Source organism: Ambystoma mexicanum, chromosome 11 (genome assembly GCF_040938575.1).
Source record: "Ambystoma mexicanum isolate Mex_15411 chromosome 11, UKY_AmexF1_1, whole genome shotgun sequence".
NCBI lineage: Eukaryota > Metazoa > Chordata > Amphibia > Caudata > Ambystomatidae > Ambystoma > Ambystoma mexicanum.
Window position 1 is genome coordinate 935,575,191 of NC_090934.1, and position 24,005 is coordinate 935,599,195.

General features: G+C 50.6%; 1 protein-coding gene across 4 annotated transcripts in view; it reads right to left on the minus strand.

The window, feature by feature from the left end:
* The window catches only part of PHRF1 (PHD and ring finger domains 1), a 1,334,933-nt gene that overhangs the window by 571,984 nt on the left and 738,944 nt on the right, over positions 1-24,005 (minus strand). For all 4 annotated transcript variants that reach the window (XM_069624056.1, XM_069624055.1, XM_069624053.1 and 1 more), the window contains exon 11: positions 4,525-4,712. In XM_069624056.1, coding sequence (XP_069480157.1) covers positions 4,525-4,712 — 188 coding nt within the window. The remainder of the gene's footprint in view (positions 1-4,524; positions 4,713-24,005) is intronic.

Here is a 24,005-nt window from a genome sequence, read left to right on the forward strand (position 1 = left end):
CTGGCCCCACACTGCTCTATACTCCCTTTTGGTAGCCTGGGTCTGATTTCTCCCAATTTTAGCAGCTATCCCCCTAAGTGCATCTTCTAGGCGCGCCTCCTCTATTCTCAGTTCCCTATCCCTTCTCACTATGATTGCCCCACTCAGGGTAGCCTTAAAGGCGTCCCATCAGGCTTGGAGTGACGTGTCCCCTGCAGAGTTCTCGGCACAGAAGCGTTCCGTTTCTCCTCAACCTCTCGGGCCAATACTTGACCTTTAAAAGGGAAATAGGGCAGCACCATTTCCACAGCACTGAGGGTCTGACCTTTGTGTTCAGGGATAAAGTCAAGGGGGCGTGGTCAAGTCAAGGGGCGTGGTCAGAAAGTGTTGTGCTGCCCATAGATATATCTAGAGCCCTCCCCAGAAGACTGGCTGATAGCCAGATGTAAATTATTCTTGAATGGGACCGGTGGGCATGTGAATAAAAAAAAAAGTATACCCCCTGATTCTCCCCGTATCTCTCGCCACGCATCGTCCCATGCAAATTTGAAATCGCCAGTAAGAATGAAAGGGGACTTGGTGAACTTCTCAAGCTTTCCCGAAGAACTTTGGAGAAAACCATCTTGTGCTGTATTTGGGGTGTATATCGTTGCCACCGTGAGCAGGTGCTCATTGCCAACCAGGGATACCGCCAGAAACCTCCCTTGGTCGTCTGTCACCTCCCCCGTGATATGTAGGTAAGGGCCAGTAGGTCCCCTGCTTTTTCAGATTGAGTCGCTTGCAATGACCTGGAGTAACCCCAAACCATAACCCTTCCACACTCAGCTGTACCAATATGGGTCTCTTGGATGGAGATGATGTCCGGCCGTTCACACCTAATGAAGTGCTCAACTTTCTTGCGTTTGACTGGTGAATTGAGGCTGTTTACATTTAGGGAGAAGATCCTCAATACGCGTTGGCTATGCATAGTGATTCAAGTGAGAGTAACCAAGCTCCCAAGTCGCCCTGCTTAGCATCCAGCCTTCCTCTCTTGGGCTCTCCCTTTCTGATTGTGCTGTAGAACCCTTAGTTTTGCTTCTAGGGCACTGGCTCTCCCAAGCCCCCCCTCCCGACTTCCTGCTCCGTAAGCCAGGTCCGGTGCGGATCCTCGTTCCCTGTGAAGGGCCAATCATTTCTGAGATTGCGGTCTGTTCCTTGGCGACTGACCTTTCAGGAGCGATTGGTTGTCGTTTTTCCTCGACTTCTTGAACCAGGCCGTGGACCATTCCCACTCTCTACGGGAAGGTCTCTGGGATGGAGGCGGAATAGATGGTGGAGCCTCCTCTTCCACCCCCAGCAAGGCGAGACCCTGTTCACAGGTAGTAATCTTCTGAGGTTTCCCTCTGAATTCAAAAGCCAGGCCAAAGGGATGTAGCCATCTATAGCGAATGCCTTGGTCTCTTAAGTGGGAAAGTACCGGTCCCATTCTTCATCGTTTGTTTAATGCTGCTTGCGCCAAATTCTGATAGAGCTATCTCCACCCCATTATAGGAGAGTCGGCCAGCCTACCGTGCTGCTGAGAGGATCCGCTCCTTCACCGAGTAGCTGTGCAATGCCACAAGGACATTGCTGGGTCTAGCGCCCAGCTCTGCTCGCTTGGGACCTTCTCTGTGTATCCTATCGAAGACTATGCCCTCCGTCCCAGGTGCTTCTAGGAGGTCTGCAAAAATGCCCTTCACAGTTTTGGGGAGGTCTTGGTCCTGGGTGTCCCCCGGAAGGGCCTTAATACGAATGTTCGAATGCCTAGACCGATTTTCTAAAATCTTCCACCTGGAGCTCCAAGTTATGCGTAGCTGTCGCCAATGTGTTCAGGAGGGAGTCCGTCTTCCTTACGTCCTCAGCTATATCCTGAATCGCCCTTATTTGTGTGCAGCCTTTCCTCAATCTTGCTGATGTCCCTTTTGATCTGCTGGAGGCCCTCCGCCGAGTCCTCCCTGAGGGCGTCCATTTGCTTTTGGCCAGCTGTGGTAATCTTTTCAACTATGTCTGCCAGAAGGAGCTTCAGCGCTGCCCGAGTGACAGGTTGTTCTGGAGATTCTAAGTCCACGGCCCATATCTTGGTCAGAGCATTCTCCTGCCGTCTCCTCAGGGGTCTTTGGAGGGATTGCTTGTCCTTGGCTTTATTCTTGGACATGGTACCGGCGACTCAGGGTGCTGAGCTCAGTGCTTGGACTTCCAGGTTTGGAGGAGGCACCACCTCTACAGCCCACAGCACTGGGCGAGTATGGATGAGGGCTGATATGGGAGTCACTTCGTGGGTGCTGGTGGTCGGGGTAGTCCTCTGAGCACAACTACACTCCCCCGGAAAAGTCCGGCTTCTCTGCTGTAGATGGTGCCTCCCAGAACGCCCAGGAGAGGGTGAAGCCGGGCCCCAGTGCAGTGGTGGTCCGATCTGAATACCGTAGGGCCAAGACGATATGTGGCGCTCTGAAATGTCCAGAGGAAGGGGAGTGGAATCTCCTATACAAAACCAGGGCAACCACGGAATAGAGGGGGTCTCCAGGAGGGATGTGGGGGGTCACCGTTTCTCCTACGCACCTCACCCTTCCCCTTCTAAATAGCTCCCTGTGCATCACTTCGCCGGGATCCCAAGAGATGCAGCCCCAAGAGAGGATAGTCAGTGGGGGGCACGCAATTTCCTATGCAGGGCACTTCAGAGAGGTGGGTCCTGTGGGTGCTGGTGGGTATAAGCCAAGGACGCGGGCTACCGCTCTCCCCCCACCAGGGCACAGGTCGTCCCTTATAGAAGTTGCCTGGGGACGCGGTGTGATGTCCTCTGCTCCACCACTGAGCTCCGCACCACGCAGCTCAGAAGACCTCCCAGTGCCGGGCCTGGAGCTACACCCGGTAGATGTGTCTCCAGAGGGGCAAGAAAGCTCACTCAAGTGCTTGTTGCTCCTCTCTCCCCGCTGCTGGTGTGGGCGGCGCTGTGAGCTGGCCAGCACCGGCTTCTGTCACTCGCCTATGGAGTCAGGTCGCGCACCCGGGCCCCTCCGCTGGGTGACGGTAGCGAGCCGAAACGGTGGAGGAGGGAAGCTATGGGGTCCCGGCTCACGCCGCGCCATGGATCCTGGAGGCAGTAGTCCGATGATTTTTCCCAGCGGCGCGGTCCCCATCTCCTCTTTCGTCGGTTGGCTGCCAAAGGTGTTTACAGCCCGGGTGCCTGGCAGGAAAGGCGGACCCCGCTCGCAGGACCACGGGTCCGCCTCCTTCGATCTTCATGGGACCGACGGTCCCCAACTCCTGCTTCCCAGCTGAAAGTCGTCGGTCCCTGCTCCCTTATCACTGCAGCGCCTCCCGCCTTCGATTACTGCCGCCTGGGGAGAGCTTCGATGGCCAAGATGTATGATTGCAGGGCCTCGGGATCGGGAGCCGCAGTGTTCACAGCATCGCGGCCATCTTGGAATCCTACATAGGAACTTTAATGAATATTTTTATATATTTTTTGATGATGGCCCATCTTTTGAGCCAATAACATTTTTGATGTCACTATTCCTTTAAGAACGACCACTAGCTTCGTTACTTCAGCAAAAGTCCCTCTGGCCATCAAAATATAATAGAAAATTCAAACATCTAAGGGGGAAAAATGCAAAAAGAGTAGGGGGTCCAATACAGCGAGTCGGTAAAACCCCCAAAAATGGAATTCTAGCCAAACAGATGCTAATAAGGCAATCGTTTGTCAACACTCTGGGGCCAAGGTTCTTTTTTGTGTTTAATAAAGTGATAACTCGAGCTGCCTTAAAAGAATGAGAAAAGACTCCCTCGGAGAGTGAAGCATTCATTGATTCGTACCATATTTAAACTTGGGAGAGGAAAGATCCAAATGAATGCTGAACAGGAGTAATTGTAGCTGCTGAGGTTCATTTGCACTACAATATTAAGCAAAGAAACGTCAAAGGTTAGCTTGAAGACCATCTGGCTGCCAACCTTTATGGAAGGAGAACAAGCTTCGATCAGTCCGATACTGTCCCCCAATAGTCAGGAGACTACCACGCCTAGAATTTACCAAATGAGTACTACAAAAAGGGGGATAAATTACAACATTGCACAATTAAGTGAAAGATTGACAAGTAGGGAAAAAAGTGCATTTTATAATAACTTGTGGATGGGGGTGAAGGGGGGTTGCACGTGTTCAATGAGAATAACTGTACCAGGATGTGAGCGCTATTTGGCCAGTAAAGATGGTTTCGAATCACCAGGAACCAGGGAGGTTAAAAGGCATTCTACCTCCTGCTCATAACTAAGAAACCCTTTAGGATGGTGGTGAGACATTTAGCAAACTGAAGGGTGCGCACTATGCCGCTGTACATCACAACATCACAACAAAAGCAGACATGCATAATACTAATGTAGATGAGTTGAAACTCCATCAGCCAGAGAGGTTCTATTCCGTGGACTGACCACTGACTAGCAATCGGTGGAAATAAATAGGATATGCATCATATACTAGCATGACATGCTGGAGCAAATAAAGGCATATGTGATCGGACTCCAAAAGTGTCTTACCTATCATACGGATCCAAGGAAAAAGGATCTCCAAACACTGAAAGGGAAGCTGCACCAATATCAGATCTCAGCAACCCCAGGGATGGCTCTGATGATCTCTGCACAGCAGGAATGGAGGCACCGTGCACAGGTCTGCAGAGACCCAGGGATTTAGCAATACGGGTGCGAGTGGTAACCTCTTTTCTTACCTACAAAGCAAACAAAAAATGGTCAAAATCGTCCAACCAAGCATTCTGCCAATTGCTCTTCAGTTCCCTTCTTTCGCCCATGTAGAACATTTTCCATCTACAACAAAGCATAATTGAAGCAATAATTCAAACAGCTCACTACTTCCACCAAAGTGCTATTGCTATTAAAATCCTCACCATTTTGATAAAAATACATCGCTCAATTTGGAACAAGTTACTTACCTGTAACTGTTCTGCAGCATAGGTCGCCTTTGAATTCAGATGCTCATAAATATTCCCAGTCGTCAAGCCGGGAATCCTCGGTAAAGAAAAAACCTGTCCGTTTTGTTTCTGATCCGTCTTTCTCAGTAGTAACCAATCACTGGTCTCTGAGTCATACTGCCCCCAGCTAATGACTGCCCTCTCCCTAAGCTCTGCCTCTGGCAGCCATCTTCAGATTTGGTAGCACGCAAAGTGGCAGTATGACCAAGTGAAGAGCCGCAGAGGGGTAGGAGGGAGGGTTCGCATGTGAATCCATGCCAGACCCATGCTGGAGAACAACAGTTACAGGTAAGTAACTTGTTCCTTCTCCAGCATGGGGTCTGGCATGGATTCACATGATCATGAATACAAGAATACATAGCAGTACACACATGCACAACCAACGGGAGGTGGCAAAGGCTCAACATTAAGCAATTACCTCCTCACCAGGATCACCTTAGGCGAACAGGTTGCGCAGTACTGCTTGGCCGACCCTGGACACCTCCCTGGAATCCCGGTCGACGCAGTAGAATCTCGTGAAGGTGTGCGTCGACCTCCACGTAGCAGCCCTGCAGATGTCCAGCAGGGGCACACCAGACAAGAAGGCTGTGGTAGCAGCGATAGCTCTGGTCGAATGGGCTCTCGGACGGCCAGGCACAGCCGGTTTGCCAACCGATGAGTGCATGATGCAGCCGGAGAGCCATCTGGAAATGGAAGCCTTCGAGAGAGCCTTCCCTTGGTTCACAGGTCCAAAGTTCACAAATAGATGTGATGTCTTCCGAAAACTCTTTGTGCGGTCCACTTAGAACTAGCCACATCAGGCGAGTGCAAAGTCTTCTCGGCCCGGCGACAGGAAGAAAACAGGTAACACCAAGGGCTTGTAGAGGTGGAAGTCCGACGGCACCTTGGGCATAAAGGAGGGGTGCGTCCTCAGCACCACCTTCGTGTCGTGAAAAGTCAAGTATGGAGGCTTGCAGGATAGGGCCTGGATCTCTCCCACTCGTCATGCAGAGGTGATGGCCACAAGAAACGCAGTGTTCCACGACAGGAATTTCAGCGGTGCCGAATGCAGGGGCTTGAATGGCGCCCCCATGAGCCTGGTCAGCACCATGTTGAGCTCCCACGCCGGGGCAGGGGCCTTCACTGGCGGGAACAATCGGAACAGTTCCTTCATAAATTCCTTCAGGCATCTGGTGTATCGGGAGATCGCAGCCAGATGCATCTTGATGGTGGCGTGAGCCAGCCCAGCCTTGGCCAGCGACAGTAGGTACAGCAGCACTTGCGGGCCGTAATCCGCAGAGGGTTAATCTTCTGTGCACAGCACCAGACAGAGAACCTCTTCCACTTATGTCCATAGCACTTGAGAGTTGAGGACGCCCTGGCCTTTGCAAGAACCTCTCTGCAGTCAGCCGGGATATCGAAACCTCCAAACTCTAGTGCTGCAGGAGCCAGGCCTGCAAGTTCAGCGACTCCGGGTTGTGATGAAGTATGGCGCCTCCTTCTCTGGAGAGAAGATCCGCATCTGTCGGCAGCTTGACTGGTGGGGACGCTGACGAGTCCAGAAGGTCCGGGAACCAGATCTGCCTCGGCCACACCGGTGCGACGAGGATCATCCTGCACCAGGACCTCTTGAGCTGGTTGACGAGTCGGAGTAGCAACGGCAACGGAGGGAACGCATAAAGAAACTGGCCATCCAGGGGAACGAGAAAGCATAGCCCATGCTCCTTGGCTGGGGGAACCTGCTGGCGAACCTCTGGCACTTGGAGTTCGTCGCCGTCGCCAACAGGTCGATCTGCAGTTTTCCCCATCGTCGGAAGAGTCGATCCACTTGATCCTGACGTAGTTCCCACTCGTGGCACGAGCGCAGTTCCCTGCTGAGTGAGTCGGCGATGGTGTTCTTTATCCCTGCCAGATGAAAAGGCACCAGAAACATCCCTTGGGTGACGGCCCAATGCCACAGATCCTGGGCTTCCTTGGAGAGGGCTGGGGATCTGGTTCCTCCCTGCTTCTGGATGGAGAACATCGTGGTGGTGTTGTCGGTGAAGATTCTCACCAACTTGCCCTTGACGGACGGGAGAAAGGACCTGAAGGCCCAGAACACTGCACGGAGCTCCAGGATGTTGATGTGGAGCGGCTTCTCCTCCGGGAGCCAAAGGCCTCTCGCGTGAAGTTCTCTGGTGTGCGCTCCCCACTCTTCCATGGAGGTATCTGTGGTCACCGTTATCTGGTGAGATGGGGTTTGAAAGTCTGTGCCCGCTGCCAGATGAGCGCGGGTGCCCCACCACCAGATCCCTCGTCGGACGGTCTCGTTGAGTGGGCGTCGAGGAACTCTTGCAGAGGGCGCATCCGAAGCCTGCACAGGCGCACGAGATATATGCAGGAGGAAATCATCCCAAGGAGGGACTTGATGGACCTCACCCTGTCCACGTCAGTGGCCAACAGACGCTGCACCATGCCCAGGCGCGCCACTGCGTCGAGCCTGGCTCCCAGAAACAGTGCGACTTGCTACGGGACCAGGTGGGATTTGGTAAAGTTGGAGAATCCCAGGTCTGTGAGCAGCTGGACGGTCTTCGCTGTGTGATCTACGGCGAGCTCCCTTGTCCTTGCTCGGATGAACCAGTCATCAAGGTAGGGGTAGACGTGGATCCCCTGCAGGCGCAGCCTTGCCGCCACCGGTCGAGGTACTTGGTGAACACCCTGGTTGCCGACTTCAATCCGAACGGGAGGGCCTTGAACTGGTAGTGCCGTCCTTGGACCACGAACCTGAGGAACTTTCGGTGTCCTTTTAGAATGGGGATGTGGAAGTACGCATCCTCCAAATCCAACGACGACAGGAAATCGCCCTCCTCCAGCTGTCCCAGCACGTGCTGGAAGGTGACCATCCGGAACTTCTGTGCCTTGATGTACTTGTTCAGTCGTCGCAGGTCCAGGATGGGGCGCCATCTCCTGTCTTTTTCACGAGGAAGTGACTCGAGTGTACTCCGGAGCCCCGGAGCCTCTTCGGGACGAGCTCGATGGCACCTTTTTTGAGCATCGTCCTTACCTCCTATAGCAGTTGAGGGACGTGATTTTCCTTCCTGGCCACGGGTGGAATGCGGGGGCACTTTTTTAGAAATTCGAGGGCGTGGCCCTGGGCCAGGGCGTCCAGCACCCAACGGTCGGTGGAGATGGACTCCCACATGCTGACGAACTTCGCCAGCCGGCCTCCCACCGGGGTGCTTCGGTGGGGGCCCAACACCGCTATCGGTTCAATCTTGCTTGGAGGACGCCTTGGCCTCCCTGGCGACGACGGCAAGGTCCACCCGACTTGCCTCGTCCTCTACAGGCTTCCTGTGACGAGGAGCGGGCCGCTTCGCGGTACGTAGAGGAGCCACCGCCGAATCCCTTGAGGCACCCTGCTTGCCTCCGGTTTTCCGAAAGGACGGCCTTCGTTGCCGGAGAACGCATAGGGCCTTAACTGTCTTCGTGTCCGCCTTGATGGCTTGGAGGGACTCGTCCACTGTTTTCCCAAACAGATTGTTCCCGGTCGAACGGCAAGTCCAAAACCTTGGCTTGCACGCCCGGGCGGAAATCCGTCGGTTTGAGCCACCCTTGTCGTCTAAGGCAAACGCTGTTGCCTAGCTGGTGGAAACCAGTTTCGGCAATGTCCGTTGCCACCGTAATGGCCTGGTCCGACGCCACTTCGCCTTCTTGCAAGATCTCCAGGGTCTCAGCCCTCTTGTCGTCCGGGAGGAAGTCCAACAGGGGGGTGATCTTGTACCATAACTCCCTGTCGTAGTGGGCCGCGATGGCGTTGGCCGCCTTAAGCGTTGTTGCCGCCGCCACAACTCATCCTCCCATTGCGTTCAGCTTCTTTCCTTTGCCGTCCGGCGGGGAAGTTGACGTTGAGGCCGATTTCCCCCCCCCCCCCCCCGGCTTTCTTCTTGGCCGCCGTTGAGACGACCGAGTCAGGGGTCAGTTGTGCCCTAAGGCACAAAGGGGCCGTGTCGGGGTCCCGGTACTTCTTCTCATACCGATCCCTCTTGGCAGGTGTCGTAGACGGGTTCTTGAGAAGACCCTCGTCCCAGATGTCATCCAGCAGAGGCACGACGAGGACCGTTTTCCTCTTGGCCTCGCGCCGTTGGTAAAGGAAACCTTCCTTCTGTTCAGGGCAGAGCTGAAAAAGCTTGGATGCCCGGGGGCGATGGGAGTGTCCCGTCACCGCCGTGTCATCCCCAGGGACGGGGGACGTCGGTAAAGGTTGAGCAGGCCGCGAGGGCTGAAAAGGCGGGGCTGGATGGATCAGTCTTCTCTTGTTCGGGGGCTTCCTGCCGGGCCTGTCTCTGGCTCCTCCATCGAGCCTGGTTCCGGATCCTCCGTCGGTGGTAAGGGCAATCTCGTCCTCATCTCCGAACATAAGGATTGTATCGCCAACAAAATGGCCGCCGAGTTATCCTGCGGCTCCGGAAGCGACGGGTGACTAGGACCCTCACCGGTGCCGCCGTCGCTCTAGTTGTCACCTTCGTCGGGATCCCTCCCGTGGGAACAGGCCTCTTCGACGCCCTCGTCGAGGGCCTCTAAGACTTCGACCAGCTCCTCCTTGGATGCTGTGTGTGTCCACAATGGCCACCGCCCCCCTCCCTTTTTCCACCGGGTCTTCACGGGGGTCTTTTCGATGGGTCTGAAAGAGGCTTCCCTCCGCGGAGGCAGGGAGACTCTGGGCCCCGAGGTGTAGCCTCCACAGGCTGCGCCAGGGCCGACGCGACTTCCTCGATAGAGGCCTTGGCCGGGTGAATCAAGGCCTTTACCACCTTGTATGGGCCTGTGGCCTTCACCTTGGGGGGGACGGTCACCGCCTCGCTCCCCCTCGGCTGGATCCTTCGAGCTCGACCGGGGCCTCTCCAGAAGCTTCGCCGGGTTCTTGGTCTTCCTCTTCCCTGAGCCAGAGCATTGGCTTGTGGTTGATGGCGCTGGAGAGGGTGCGCCCTGCCTGGCAGCTGAGGAGCCCGACCGTTCGGCGCTCCCGGTGCCTGCCGTGCTTTGCCTTCTGTTGGGCCCCCGTTGCCGGGGTGCCCTCACAGGACTTAGAAGACCGCTCGCACTACTTCTCACCTGACGGGCTCTTTCCTTCCAGCCAGTTGGAGAGACGAAGGTGTCGGTCCCTGATGGTCGTTCCGACATGTTCCTGCAAAACACACAGTCCTTCTCCACGTGCGTTTTGTCCTCATGAAGGCAGTAGAGACATTTCGAGTGCTCTTCCTCCTTGAACACATTCTGCAGCTGGCATCCAGGGCAGACCCTGAACAGCTTTCTGGGAGTCGAGCTTCCTTTCTCCTGGGCCATGTTCGGGTAGACCGCAGAAACTTCTGGACTCCTCCAAGAATCGCAACTCGACGAAATCTTCACCCTTGAGGGCCGTAGAAAAATCCAACACGGATCCCCGTTAATCGGATGTAGAGACGGTGGAGCTTGAGGCTCTATTTGACCGAAAAATTAGAAATTCTCTGAAAAAGCGCGATAACGCAGCAAAAGCTCGAGAGCTAAACACGAGGACTCCCAACACTTGAGCGTGCGGTAAAAATCTGAGGATGGCTGCCAGAGGCGGGGCTTAGGGAGAGGGCAGTCATTGGCTGGGGGTAGTATGACCCAGAGACCAGTGATTGGTTACTACTGAGAAAGACAGATCAGAAACGAAACGGATACAGATTTTTTCTTTACCGAGGATTCCCAGCCTGACGACAGGGAATATTCATGAGCAAGTGAATCCATGCCAGACCCCATGCTGGAGAAGTATGTATATTTGAAGACAAGAAACATTGCAAATTTAAATTAAGCCGAGCTATCACAGCACCAGGTTACATTACAGTTAGGAAAGATTTTCTTTTTTGCAACTTGAACTCCATAATTTCCTAGGAACTACATTCTTTTTGCTCTATTTTTTAAACCCCGACCTGACATTTTGAAGGGAACTGAAGTCTTCAGCTTCAATTTTCTTGCCTTTTGCTCACGTTATGCAGAAACTGAGCAGTTCAGCACTGGGAAACTATGCTTCCATTTTGAATTGTATTTTTAAAATTGCACACAGGCTCTTACAATTTTCATATCAGCCCATATTTTTAGACAGATAATTTTTGGTTACTTTTAGATGGGGTTGGAAGCTTGCGGCGGAAATGTTCAGGGGAGAAAAGACAAAATAACTGTAGGTCTTTTATCCACTGTTAGGCAGAAACCTGTGCAGTTCCCTTAGGGACCACTGCAAAAGATTTAAGACTACAGGTGTTTGGCAGTAAACCCACTTGGTAGCAGTCTGTACCACACAGATTCACTTGGTAGCTGTGGCTGAGCAGTCAGACTTCCCTCAAGAAGAGTTAGGCAGTATACAGAGTATTCACAATAGGTCAAGAGAACACAGTAGAACAAGCAAACACTGACCAGGGCTTGGGGTAAAAGAGATAATTATTTATTTAAAACCACATCTAGAAAACACACAGGCACTAATAGTAAGCAATTCAAAAACACGGTCACTAAAAGATATACACTCCCTTAAAAGAATATTAGGCAATTCTAAAGTAAAGCCCCACTTATTTTCAGACAGCGGTGAGCGCTTAACATAGATGGCACTCTAATAATTCTTAAAAAGGGAAAGAAAAGCAGAGAATAAATTGAAACAGATCCCAACACTTTTTCACGAACACACAAGAGAGAAAGGCAAAGTAACACCATGAATTCAGAGTAAGTAGGCCGGATCCGCTTTAAGAGGATCGAAACGAAATGTGTCCAAGGTCACACGGTTGCAGTGCACAATAGTCTTGAAACGGTTCAAAAGGAGTTGGACCAAGGAAAGGGGCCAGTTAGAGGGTCAAGGCGGCCAGCCCAGTTCAGAAGGTTAAGGAGTTATTACCTTGTTGCAATATTTAGAAAGGGAGGCCTGGCGGACACAGTACCTTAAAGCGGTGAGAACGCTCCAGCGGGGGCAGTTGTTCCTGGCAGTGGATGCAAGTCGGTGCTTTGTCCGGGGGAAGAGAGGATCTCGTCGTGGAGGAAGACAGGAGTCTGTTGCACTGCCAGGGAAGAAACCAGCCGCAGTTTCTCTCAGGTACAAGGAGCGGTCGGTTGATTCGTGGTTCAGTGGCAAGTGGCTATCCGGCTGCCGGGGTGCTTGGCACGGGCAGTTTGACCACAAACCGGGCTGGGGTGCGAAGAAAGAAAGGTACACTGCTTGTGCTCACCAGTCAGGGGAAGAAGCCTCTCCAGCCGGGAGATCTTCTCTGTCGTCGGGAAGTGGTGAGTCGGTTCTGCAGGGCTCCACCGGTGGTGTCGTCGTGGTAGGTCAGCTCAGCTTCTCCCTCGTCGGATTCTTATGTCCTGTGGCACTTCTGAAGTTCCAGTCCCCAAAGCCCTGCTTTTATGCAGAAAACCCCCATTCACTCAGCCTAGCTGTCACTCAAACATGCTAAGTGGCGAGCCGGCCAGCTCACCACTTGGGCCAATTACACAAGAGTGCGACCTGAATTACCAAGGTAACTCGGTCCAGGGTGCCTAAACCCCCTCCCACACCCCCTGTGGTACCCAGGCAGAGTGGCACCACTTTTGGAGGCTTCTGTGGAGAAGCCCGCAAAAAAGTGGAACAAAGGGCTCGACTTGGGTTGGAGTCACAGAAGAGAACAGAAATGCCATTTTAGAATAGAGTCTTGGCAAAAAATACCAACCGGAGAATTAATATTAATTAAATAAACCGGCGGTATGTTCGAGGCTATGAGAATTAAATAATTAAAGTTGGTAGCCTCGAACAATGGGAAAATCCCATAGGAAAATATTTGCGGTCGAATATAAAAAGTAGTTTCCACTGCCACCAGCCAAAACTCGATCAGGGGGGGACGGAGACGTGCCCCCTCGACTAACAGACCCCGGGGCAATCAAATTGCCCCGACCAGTATGTCCACAATAAGATGGTTTGTACTGGTTTCTGTTAATAATTTGGGAGTAGTAAAGCCAATGGTGACTTCACATGCCCTGGGAGACAGTAGTCAGTCCCAGGGTATGGAGTCTATGGTAGGGTGTCACTATGACACCCCTGTGTTACTGCACGGAGGGTACTGTGTAACACACATGGGAAAAACACATGAGACCCTATGGCGTAAAGGACCCCATAATCCATAAAACACATAACCAATCAAAGGAATACCATTAGTCATGTCCAAGAGTGGGAGAGAAGAAAAAAAAAAAAAAGAGTCTCACTCTTGGCAGGAGGAAAAAAAACAAACTCCAGAAATCCAGCAAAGCTGCTGGGGGACTCACTAGGTTAGGAAATACAGCCTAAAGAGAGAATTCTCCCTAACATCCACTGTGCACATCCGTGTTGATCGCATATGGCTAGTAAACATAGCTAGTGCCCTAAAACGTCCATGCCACTAGATTTGTGCTTGTTCTTTGGCCATATTGTAGTTTGGCCTTCTTTCTGTCCTCTCATGGTCATTCGGGGGAAAGGGAAGACTGATACGGTCTAGTTCTGGTCCACATCCCTGGCGCCAGAAAGTCTGCTGCTCGGGCAGGGATAGGCCAGATTCTATGTAGTAACCCTGTGGTAGACTACACCAGCCTTGTCCTCTTGGCAATAGAAAACCCAACTATTGGTATAGGTCTGTACTACACAAGTTGATAGAGTGACTGACCAGCCAAACCTCTCATGTGAGCTGTAGAGATGTAACAAAGATTCACAATGGCATGTATTCATAGAATATTTATTCTCATGGTTTTATAGTCAAATCATTATTAATTCGTCAGTTTTAAAATAAGCCTTCTTTAGAAAGGGCAATATACAACTGAGGGAGAATTCTCAGAAATGTCCTGATTCACTTCTACCTTAGGGACCCCCAGCACTTTGGCTGGTCTTTTCAATTTATAACCTGGAGAGAGTGAGCCCTTTTTCTCACCCTCATGTATTTTTATTGTGATTTGGGCACTTCCTTTTGGTTGTAGAGTCTGATCAACTCCAAAGGCATCTTTATATTGTGACATAGCACCTTCAGTGCAGTGGCACAGGGAAGTCTTTCAGATTTCCCAAAGGTTTAAATACCTTCTCTTGGATAAACTGCTGTTTCCAAGAACAGTGAAGCGAAATTGACTTTACTTACATTGTAACTTTTTAGACACCACACACACTATCTTACAATAGGGTGCCGGAGGGGTTACTTAGTATCCCCTTTGGTTATAGGAATGCACCCAATGGTGACTGGGTGATAGACAGCTAGGCTGGAATGGATGGGAGAAACCTGAATAAAAGGGGAGGCTTTTGGGCTTGGAAGGCAGAGTTGACCACTGGACGAGGGAATCCAAAGAACTTGGAAGAGACGCCTGCTGCAACTCTTGGACCGTTGGTTTGCCCGGTGAAGCCCTGCTGCTGTGCTGAAACTCCAAATTCACCTCGACTAGAGAAGCCCTGCATGGACGACTTCTCCCCTTGAGTTGGTGGGACTAATCAGCTCCAAAGTAAACCTGTCTGGACATCCTCTTGGAGCTGGCTGTACTTCCACTGCTGCTGGAACCGAAGTGCCAGGGAGAGGAACCCCAGATTGTGTTGCTTTTAAGCCAGACCCGAGCACCAGGAAGATCCTCCACACTTCCCTGAAGTAGGACTGACCAATGATGAGCAACCTCAACAGAGTGCTGGACCACAGATGCGAGTAAACTCCAGAGTGGTATCTGAGAACCGCAGTGTTGATATTTTCTGTTAAACACTAGGAGCTGAAACACAGAAGAACCTCTCAATCGAGGTTTGTCCATTGCTGCCGTTGATCTTCCCATTGCAGAGCAGGAATCCCCAGACGTCCTCCCTCTTGTCCCCATGACTGAGCCTCAGGAACAACAAGATCTGCAGAGCTGTCCAGGAGCAGAAACCAGCTGGAACTATTTCTTCTAACCAGAGGTACTGTAAAGTCTAAGAGAAATTACCTCTTGTTGTGTAGCCTTGCTTGCTCACAGTTGAGACTGGTCTTGGTTACCTTGCAGAGTTGCTATAGCTTTGCCACTCAGAAGCCTCCCAGCGTGTGGCCCTTCAAGTGTTCTACTTTCTACAAACCTTTCTAAAAATATTGTGCCCCCCCCCCCTTGTGTTGGATAAGATTTTCACAGAACTGGTAAACCTTCCTGACCTGGGTCAACCCCAGAACTGTTTGCTTTATTAGTGGGATATTCTTCCATAATAACTCAGTGAGTGGGTACCTTTTTCATTACTCACATAATCTTTAACTCTTTTTATGGGTGCCATTAGGGGTGTAACGGTATACCGTAATAGATATCGTGAACAGCTTATTTGAACTATGATAACTGTCACGTTTATATCGGTATACTGTTTTAGGCCCTGCAGCCATTAAGTGAGCTTTTCAATCCGATTTGGAACGGCTGCAGTAAATAAGTTTTGCGCATTCTGGAACTTGCACTGTGGGATGGGGAGTTTGGCAGACAAGAGCATAGGGAAAGAGGCCACATTAGTAAATGCAGCGTTGATGTGGTGACCATTCTTTCTCTGTGATCAGTAGAGTTGGGTTAAAGATCAGCCGATTTGTAGTTTTCCCACCAATTTGAAAGATGGGCAACTACACATCCCAGGATTCAAAAGGGAGGAATGAATTGGATGACCTGATGCATGTCCACAAAAAACATTGGCTCTGTAGACTGTGTGAACACTGGGCCTATCATTGCTTTGTGCTAGCATATAAACTCCCCCCCCCCCCAAACCTCACCCCCACTATCATCTGTGTAGATTTACACATTGGCACTAGACTTTTTGCTTCGCTTGATTCTTCACCTCCCTTCTGCATATGGCACTGGACTCAAGAAGTCAAGACAGATTCTACATTGAATATGAAATATCCAGAGCAATGGGGGTGAGATATTTCTCAGGTCTATCCTCGATTGACACAGCACCCATGAAAGCATTCTTCCGTCTCAACTCACATGACAAGGGTCCTAATGCGCTCAGACCTGGGGAAAATGGTAATGATGGGGCTGTGGTGGTCTAGGCCATATTTGTGCAGATGTGTATTTTAACTTTTTCATTTTCAAAATGTGTGTGTGCCACTATCTTTAAGAAGGTAAATGAACATGTATTGAAAGAATAAGAAAAATCAACAGCGCCCACTGAACGCTCTCCCGTTAGGATTTTCACAGTCAGTAGTGACTCCAACATCAGACCTTTATAACACACCAGGCAGATGGTAAACAAGCTATAGTGATTTGATCAATATTCAACCTTTCGGTGAGTGTGTGTTGGCTATGACATTCGGACAAAAGAAACAATGACATGGGCTATCAAACCTCACATGAGTGACTTTTCTCCCTTTAATGGGATAAGGAGTTATCAAAACAAACTTATGACTGATCGCAGCAAGGGGTCATGATGCCCATGCCATGGGGTTCCAGAATAATGCAGGTCAAGGCTGATTTTCAAAGCGATGACCCTTCACTGAGCAGCAAGCTCATTGCTCAAAATGTGCATTTTAACACTCCCACTAGCCACTCTTCTTTAAAGCGATCAACGAGTGAATGCCATGAAAGACCAAATCTGCAACTGCCTTAGATTCCTGGAAGAGCAGCTAAAAACATAGTGATCAGTTTCAAAATGCTGACAATTTATGACCTTTAAGAAAATATTTGTTGAGATTAGTTAACTCCACCTGCTATACCGCCATAACCACAATATACCGTCATTTGGCAAGAAGGTTATCATACTGCCATTAAACACATACTGTGACACCCCTAGGTGACATTTTATTGACTCTCCATAATGTCTTTTTAAAGTTATCCTCTAACAATTTATGGCAATAAGTGCCTGTTGTTGCTGGGTTGCCCTAGGGGCTCCCCTTTTAACGTTCTGTTGCTAACCCTGGGAGAACAGTTCCCAAGGGGAGAAAGGATCTTTGGATTCCTTTTACGTTTTGTTAAGTGATATCAGCACACTCCACCTTATGTGGAGTGCTGGGAAGATGACATTCATTTCTCACCGTAATAGCAGTTCTGATGATTGTATCTGCTTAGATTCACATGCTGTGCATATAGTCCGACAACCAGTGGTAACCGCAGAGTATTGCATCTCGTCTTTTGAGGATCAAAGGGGACGTCGACATGGGCGTGCCTGTAACACTATCACGAACGTGGCATGCAGTGTACCCAAAATCCCTCACAAGGCGAGGTCCCTCCGATTGTATTTTTTCTGCCGTGAGGGAGCCTAATGACTATTGTGAGGGAGTACATAGCAGAGAGAAAGTAGTAAAACGTCTATGCTCCTTCCACACGGGCAGGGAGGAAGGGTGGGTGCATGTGAATCTAAGCAGATACAAACAGAAACGCCATTATGGCAAGTAATGCAGGTCTTCTGATGCTTGTTAATCTGCTTAGACTCACATGCTGTGCATAGACTAGCGAGCAGCACCCGGAGGTGGGTTGAGAGAAGGAACAGTAGTGAAAAGATGTCTTAGTACCGCTTGTCCCACTTGAGATTCATACCTAGAATGCGTGTCTAGGCAATAGTATTTTGTAAAGGTGCGTACAGAACTCCCGGTTGCCGCTTTGCAAATGGACTCTAGGGAGGGAGAAGGAGAGACAAGCGGCTACATTACTATGCCTAACGACAATTGTAGTAGTGCCGGAAATTAACAAGAGGGAAGGGTTGACGAGGAGTTGAAGTAAGGGAGAAGTAGAAGAACAAAACAAGCGGTTATCATAACGAGTCAGATAAAGCTGGCGGAGTGGGTGGGAGGGGAAGAACAAGGAGGGGAAAAGGGTGGGGGACAGACAAGCTGCTATCACACAAGTCAAGACTGAGTGATAGAGTAAGTACTATTAAAAAATGAAAGGGAGGGGGCAAGGGAAAGAGACAGACTGGTGGCTACATTACTATGCCTGACGGCAATTGAAGTAATGCCAGAATGCAGCAAAAAGGGGAGTCTGGGGGGGGGGGGGGGGGGGGGGGGTTTGACCAGTTATCTGGGCGGAAAAAACAATCTGAGGGACCTCAACGCGCGAGGGATTTTGGGTGCACTACAAGTCATGTTAGGGATAGAGTTACAGGCACGGCCATGTCGACATCCCCTTTCGATCCTTAAAAGACCAGATTCAATACTCTGTGGTTACCACTGGATGTCAGACTATATGCACAGCATGTGATACTAAGCAGATTAGTAAGCATCAGAAACAATGTATCCGCTTTCACACTAACAATTCTATTACAGAGACAAGCTTACCTTAAATGGCTGGTGGCAGTGATACCTTGTATTCATTTGGTGCACATTTACTGTGGGCTGTGTTCACAGCTGCAGTACAGGAACCTAAGGGTGCTCATTTTACCAAAATGGGCCCAGTCTTCTTTTTTCGCCATTTCTGTGTTTGTTGTTTCTTGTTCCTTCCCCTGACATTCAGGGCGGGAAATTCTTGTGTGAGTTTGTTTTTTGACTGAGTCCCCCTGGACTCCCCCGCCCAGGCTCCAGTCTGTCTGAGGGCAGGAAGCAAGTGAGGAGTACAAAAGTCCCCAGCCCTAAATCCCAGTGGCGGGGCTGGCTGTCCTGATTGGACAACCAGACTGCCCCTTCTTGTAAAATGCAGGGAGAGAATGCAAAGGTTGTGCTGTAGTTCTCGATAAAGACTGCTGACCTGGAAGCTGAAGAAAAGCAACCACTGGAACTTAACCGAAGAGGCCGAGGAAGGAAAAGCGACAGACAATTTACAGCGACGAGAGAGCCTGCTGTGTAACTGGCGCCTGCTGTAGCCCTTCCTCCCAATTAACCAGGGGACTCCCAAAACGACGACCCCGACCCAGAGCCTGGTGAGACCTACTAGACTCAAGAAGACCTGCATTTTGAGCCATTGCATGCGTTGCTGCGATCTTAAGTTGCTGCAATACCCTAGGACCTTGACCCACTGTGCAGTGCAGAGTCTTCCGAATCTCGCTGTAACTTCGTGGGCATCCTGGTGGATCTCCAGAGACATGATTCGAGTCTGAAAAGTCACCTCAACTGAGTGCTGGACCTTTGTAACGAGAATTCAACTGTGATTTTCTGTGCTCCTTGAAAATGCGCCATATCTGCAGAACCACATTCAGCCACAAGGGAAACCTTGCCTAGAGCCTTCTATATCGATCCCTGCTGCAGAGTTCCTTCTGAGGTCTTGTTTTCAGTCACCACGACAAGGAATCTACTGACCGGGTATTTGGCTGCAGACCATGAAGTCGCCCTGCTGCAAAATCTTCAATGCTGAGGTACTGTGTTGGCCTGGGTATATACTTATCTTAAGCCTGTTAGGATTTCTGTGTAGCTGTGGGTTCTTTTCTGTGATGGGGAGGCCGCTCATACAGTGCACCCAGTCCAACTGCTAACATCCGGCTGAGGTGTCTTCTGCAAAGCCTCTGGACCTTCTTCTAACTCTAAAGTGAAGTACTCCCCTGTTTGCCCAGTGTTCCTAAGAAATGATGACTTTTGCTACTAAAGAACCTATCCTGACACTGCCTGTTGGTCACTAGTCCTAGTGCCCCCCCCCCCTTCTGCCACTGAGAACACTCGTGCACCAAGAATCAGGGAAAGACTCAAGGGATTGGCCTTTTGCCTAGAAAAGAAAATGTTTAAAAGTTACTTACTTGTAAAGAGATGGTTGGTAACTACCTCCAAGAGTGAACAGTTACAAAAGTTCTTACCTTGGATGTGTGATGCACTATTCGTAAAAGTATGGTTAACATCTTTTCTTCCTTAGCAACTGTTACCAGTCTAATAGAAAGTAGATGTGAAGGTATTTTACTCCACAATTAGGTTGTGCCTCTTCCCAAAAGTGTTGGTATCACCAGATCATTCCTGCAGGTTAATTGTACGAGTGTCCCCCAACTGGTTCTTGCTTCCCCCGACTTGCTGTTATCCTGTCCAGAATAAGGACCAAGCTAATCACCTGCAACTGTTGTTCTCCAGCATGGGTCTGGCATGTATTCACATGTTCATGAATATTCCCCGTCAGGCTGGGTATGCTCGGTAAAGAAAAAAAACAGTTTCACTTCTGAATGGTCTTTCTCCTAACAACCAATCACTGGTCTTTGGGTCATACTGCCCCCAGCCAATGACTGCCTCTACCTAAGCCCCTCCTCTGGCAGCCATCTTCAGATTTGGTAGCAGGTCAAGTGGCAGTAGGACCAAGAGAAGAGCCACAGAGGGGTAGGTGGGAGGGTTCGCAAGTGGATCCATGCATGACCCATGCTGAAGAACAGTTACAGGTAAGTAACTTGTTCCTTCTCCAGCATGGGGTCTTGGCATGGATTCACATGCTCATGAATAAAGAATACATAGCAGTACACACATGCACAACCATGGGAGGTGGCAAGGCTCAACATTAAGCATCTCTTACCTCCTCAACAGGCTCACCTTCAAGCCAACAGGTTGCGCAGCACTGCTTGGCCGACTCTTGACTCCTCCCTGGAATGCCTGTCGATGCAATAGAACTTTGTGAAGGTGTGCGTCGATCTCCACGTAGCAGCCCCTACAGATATCAAGCATGGGCACACCAAATAGGAACGCCGTAGTTGCAGCGATCACTATGGTCGAATGGAGTCTCGGGTGCCAGGCAACGTTCAGTTTGCCAACCGATGACTATGGGTGATGCAGACTGAGAACCACCTGGAAATGGAAGCCTTGTAGAGGGCCTGCCCATGGCTCACAAGACCAAATTTCACAAAAATGTGCCTATTTTCAGAAGACGTTGCATCATCCAAGTCCAGCGACAATAGAAAAAAACCCTCTTCGAGCTGTCCTAGCATGTTCTGTAGAATCTCCAACGCCTCAGCCTGCTTGTCGTCTGGGAGGAAGTCCAGGAGGGGGGCCATCTTGAACCAAAGTTCCCTGTCATAACGCGCCACGATGGCGAGGGCAATAGCAGCCTGGATGGTAGTTGCCGCCGAGATCACTCTTCGCCCCATGGCATCCAACTTCATCCCCTCACCGTCTGGGGGGGAGGAGGCCGCCGAAGACATCTTCGCGGCTGTGCCGAAACCAGAGTCTGGAGACAGCTGGGACCGTAAGCACTTGGGCGCAGAGTCCGGCACTCTATTTCTTCTCGTAGCAATCCCTCTTCGCTGGAGCCGATGAAGGGTTCTTCATGAGGGACGAACCCTCGTCGCAAATGTCATCCAATAATGGGATCGAAAAAGTATGGTCTTCCTCTTCGTCTCCCGGTGCTGGTAAAGGAAACCCTCTTCTCCTCCGGGACGAGCTGGAACAGCTCCGAGGCCCTGGAGATCATGGCGTGGAACGAGCCAATCTAGTCGGGCGGTGAAGATCTGGCCGGCGGAGACCGGAGATCCACCCCAGGCCCCGTGCCAGTCGTCGCTGTGTCCGGTTCAGTGTCATCCCTCGGTGGGGGAGAGGGAGGCGAGGGGTGAAACGGCACAGGGGGATTGGGGGGGGGGGGGGGGGACTCTCCTCATGGGTGGTGGTTCCTCCGATGGCCTCGGCGCCGCAGGCGCAAGAGGCATCCTTGTTTTGGATTTCCAAGCACAGGGTACGCAGAGTCATAAGAAAGTCCACTGAGATATCCCCAGGTGGCTGCTGTGAAGGCGACAAGGACCGGGGTGTTGCAGCTTAGGCTGATCCGCTCCGTCATCACCACCCTGTTGCTCGTCGTCGCCCTCATCGGGATTCCCCCCCGCCCCCCAATAGGGCCTGCTCTCAGCACATCTCCCCTTCTGGAGGACCGGGAGGCTGGCGAGCTCTTTCTCTGAGGAAATGTCTGTGCCCTGGAGGGCTACTCTCCCCCCACCCCCCTTCTCTGCGACCAGGGGAGATGTTTCGGTGCAATGATGGGCATCACCTTCTCCGGAGTGTTTTCGATGGGCTGGAAAGAGGACTCCCTCCTGGCAGGCGGGGATATCCTCACCTTAGGTGCCGTGCCGTGCCCTGCGAATCCACCCCGGCAGCCTTTGCGAGAGATGCCGCTACTACTTCGATGGAAGTGTGGGTCTTTGCCTGATGCACTTGGGCCTTCGCGGTTTTAACAGCGTCCGCCGCCTTCACCTTAGGTGGAGGGACGTGACCCTGCTCCCCCTTGGCCTGCTCCATCGGTCCGGCTTGGGTCTTCTCCAAAAGCTTGCCCGGATGGTCAGACTTCCCCTTCTTTGAAGAACCTGAGCATTGGCTCGTGGTCGAAGGTGCAGGAGACACTGAACTCTCCCTGGCCACCAAGGAGCCTGTTGCAACAGCGCTCGCGTAGCCAGTGGACTTGCAGTGCTTAGCCTTATGTTGGGCTCCTGTGGGAAGGGCACCCTCAAAGGTCTTAGAAGACCGCTCAGCTTTCATCCTCTGGGCAGGGGAGGCATGCAGCTGGGACTCACCCAGAGCCGGGACCTTGACCTGCAGCCACTCGAGGCGATTGCGTCAGTTGGCCGGCTTGTGCAGCCCCATCTCCCGACAAGCCACGCAATCGTCCTCCACATGCATCTGGTCCGAATGCAGGCAGTAGAGGCACAGGGAATGTCCATCGTCCGAAAAGTTTCAGCCGGGGCAAACCTTGAAGAGAGGCGCCGAGTCGTCATCGTCCTATGCCATATCCATGCGGTGTAGGCCACGAAGAAGCTTCTGGAACCCTCCCAGAAGTAACTCCGCCCTTGAGGGGCGCTGAAGAATCCGTAAACGGGTCCCCATTAATCGGAAGGTTAATCGGTGGAGCTTGAGGCTCGATTGACCAAAAAAAATGGAGTAAAATTCTTAGAAGAAAATCGCAAAACGCAGTAAAAGCTCAAGAGATAAACACAAGGACTCCCAACACTTGAATGTGCGGTAAAAATCTGAAGATGACTGCCAGAAGAGGGGCTTAGGTAGAGGACAGTCATTGGCTGGGGGCAGTATGACCTAGATACCAGTGATTGGTTGTTAGGAGAAAGACAGTTCAGAAGTGAAACTGATTTTTTTTCTTTACTGAGGATTCCCGGCCTTACAGGGAATATTCATGAGCATGTGAATCCATGCCAGAACCCATGCTGGAGAAGTCGATTAGGTTGTTGCCTACCTAGAATAACTTTGAATCATTCAGAAAAGTGCAACATTGGGTTTTACTTCCCCCTTCATTATGAGGTTAAAAAAGTATGTGGGTTTTACTACTTGTGATAGCTGTGTGCCATCCAAAAATAGTTACAAGATTACCGCTTATCTCCATCTGTGGTTCAATTATCTCAAAAGCACCTGTAATTGATTATAATATCCTTAGGTTTTACTCACCTATTAGAACTGTGTGTTATCACAAAAGTAGTTATAGGTTTTTACTGCACCTAGAATTAGTGTTTTACTATTCACCAAAAGTATATTGTCCAGTTGAATGATTAAGTGATTTGTACTTCGAGTCAGTGTATAACTGGTAGGGTCTACTGCCTTTGCATTTCTGAATGTAATTGTGAAAAAGTAACCACTGGTATGTACTCCCCAATAATAAGTGGGACCAATACTGAATGTGTATGAAAAGGTTTTTACTGCCCTATAACTACCATTAGGTATTTCAAATAAAGTTTATACTTGGGTCTGTGTCCCTTCAAGTATATTTATATTGTGATTTCATATAATGTGTTAGTACTTACTTACCCCCTAGATTTATCTGGGCCTACTCTTATCTAAATAAATCATTTTTTTATAAATGTTATTTTTTTTTTTTACATACAAAGTGTTTGTGTCTTTTGATCATTTGCATTACAATTTCATGTGTACTGATTCTACAGCCCTCTCTCCCTCCTAAGATAAGCCTGGCTGCTCTGTCTGTGCTACCATGTACTCAGGCGGTACAGCCTTATACTAAGAGTAGAGTCTTGCACTGCCTCAGTTGAATGGTTTTACTAAGCCATTAGCTGGAACTCAGAAAAAACTGTCCTAACACCTGGTTTCTTTAGTACTGTGTGAGGACTAGAACTGTCTTCCCCTGGAGGTGTGTTTGGAAGTCACAATTTTATGTGATTGGATGCTAGCGCTGGGGACCACACGCCCTGTGCCGAACGATGGAGGTAAACCCCCCACCCCTTCAGAGATGCGCCTGTAGTGAGAGTGGCTTCTACTGTGGGTGTGTTGA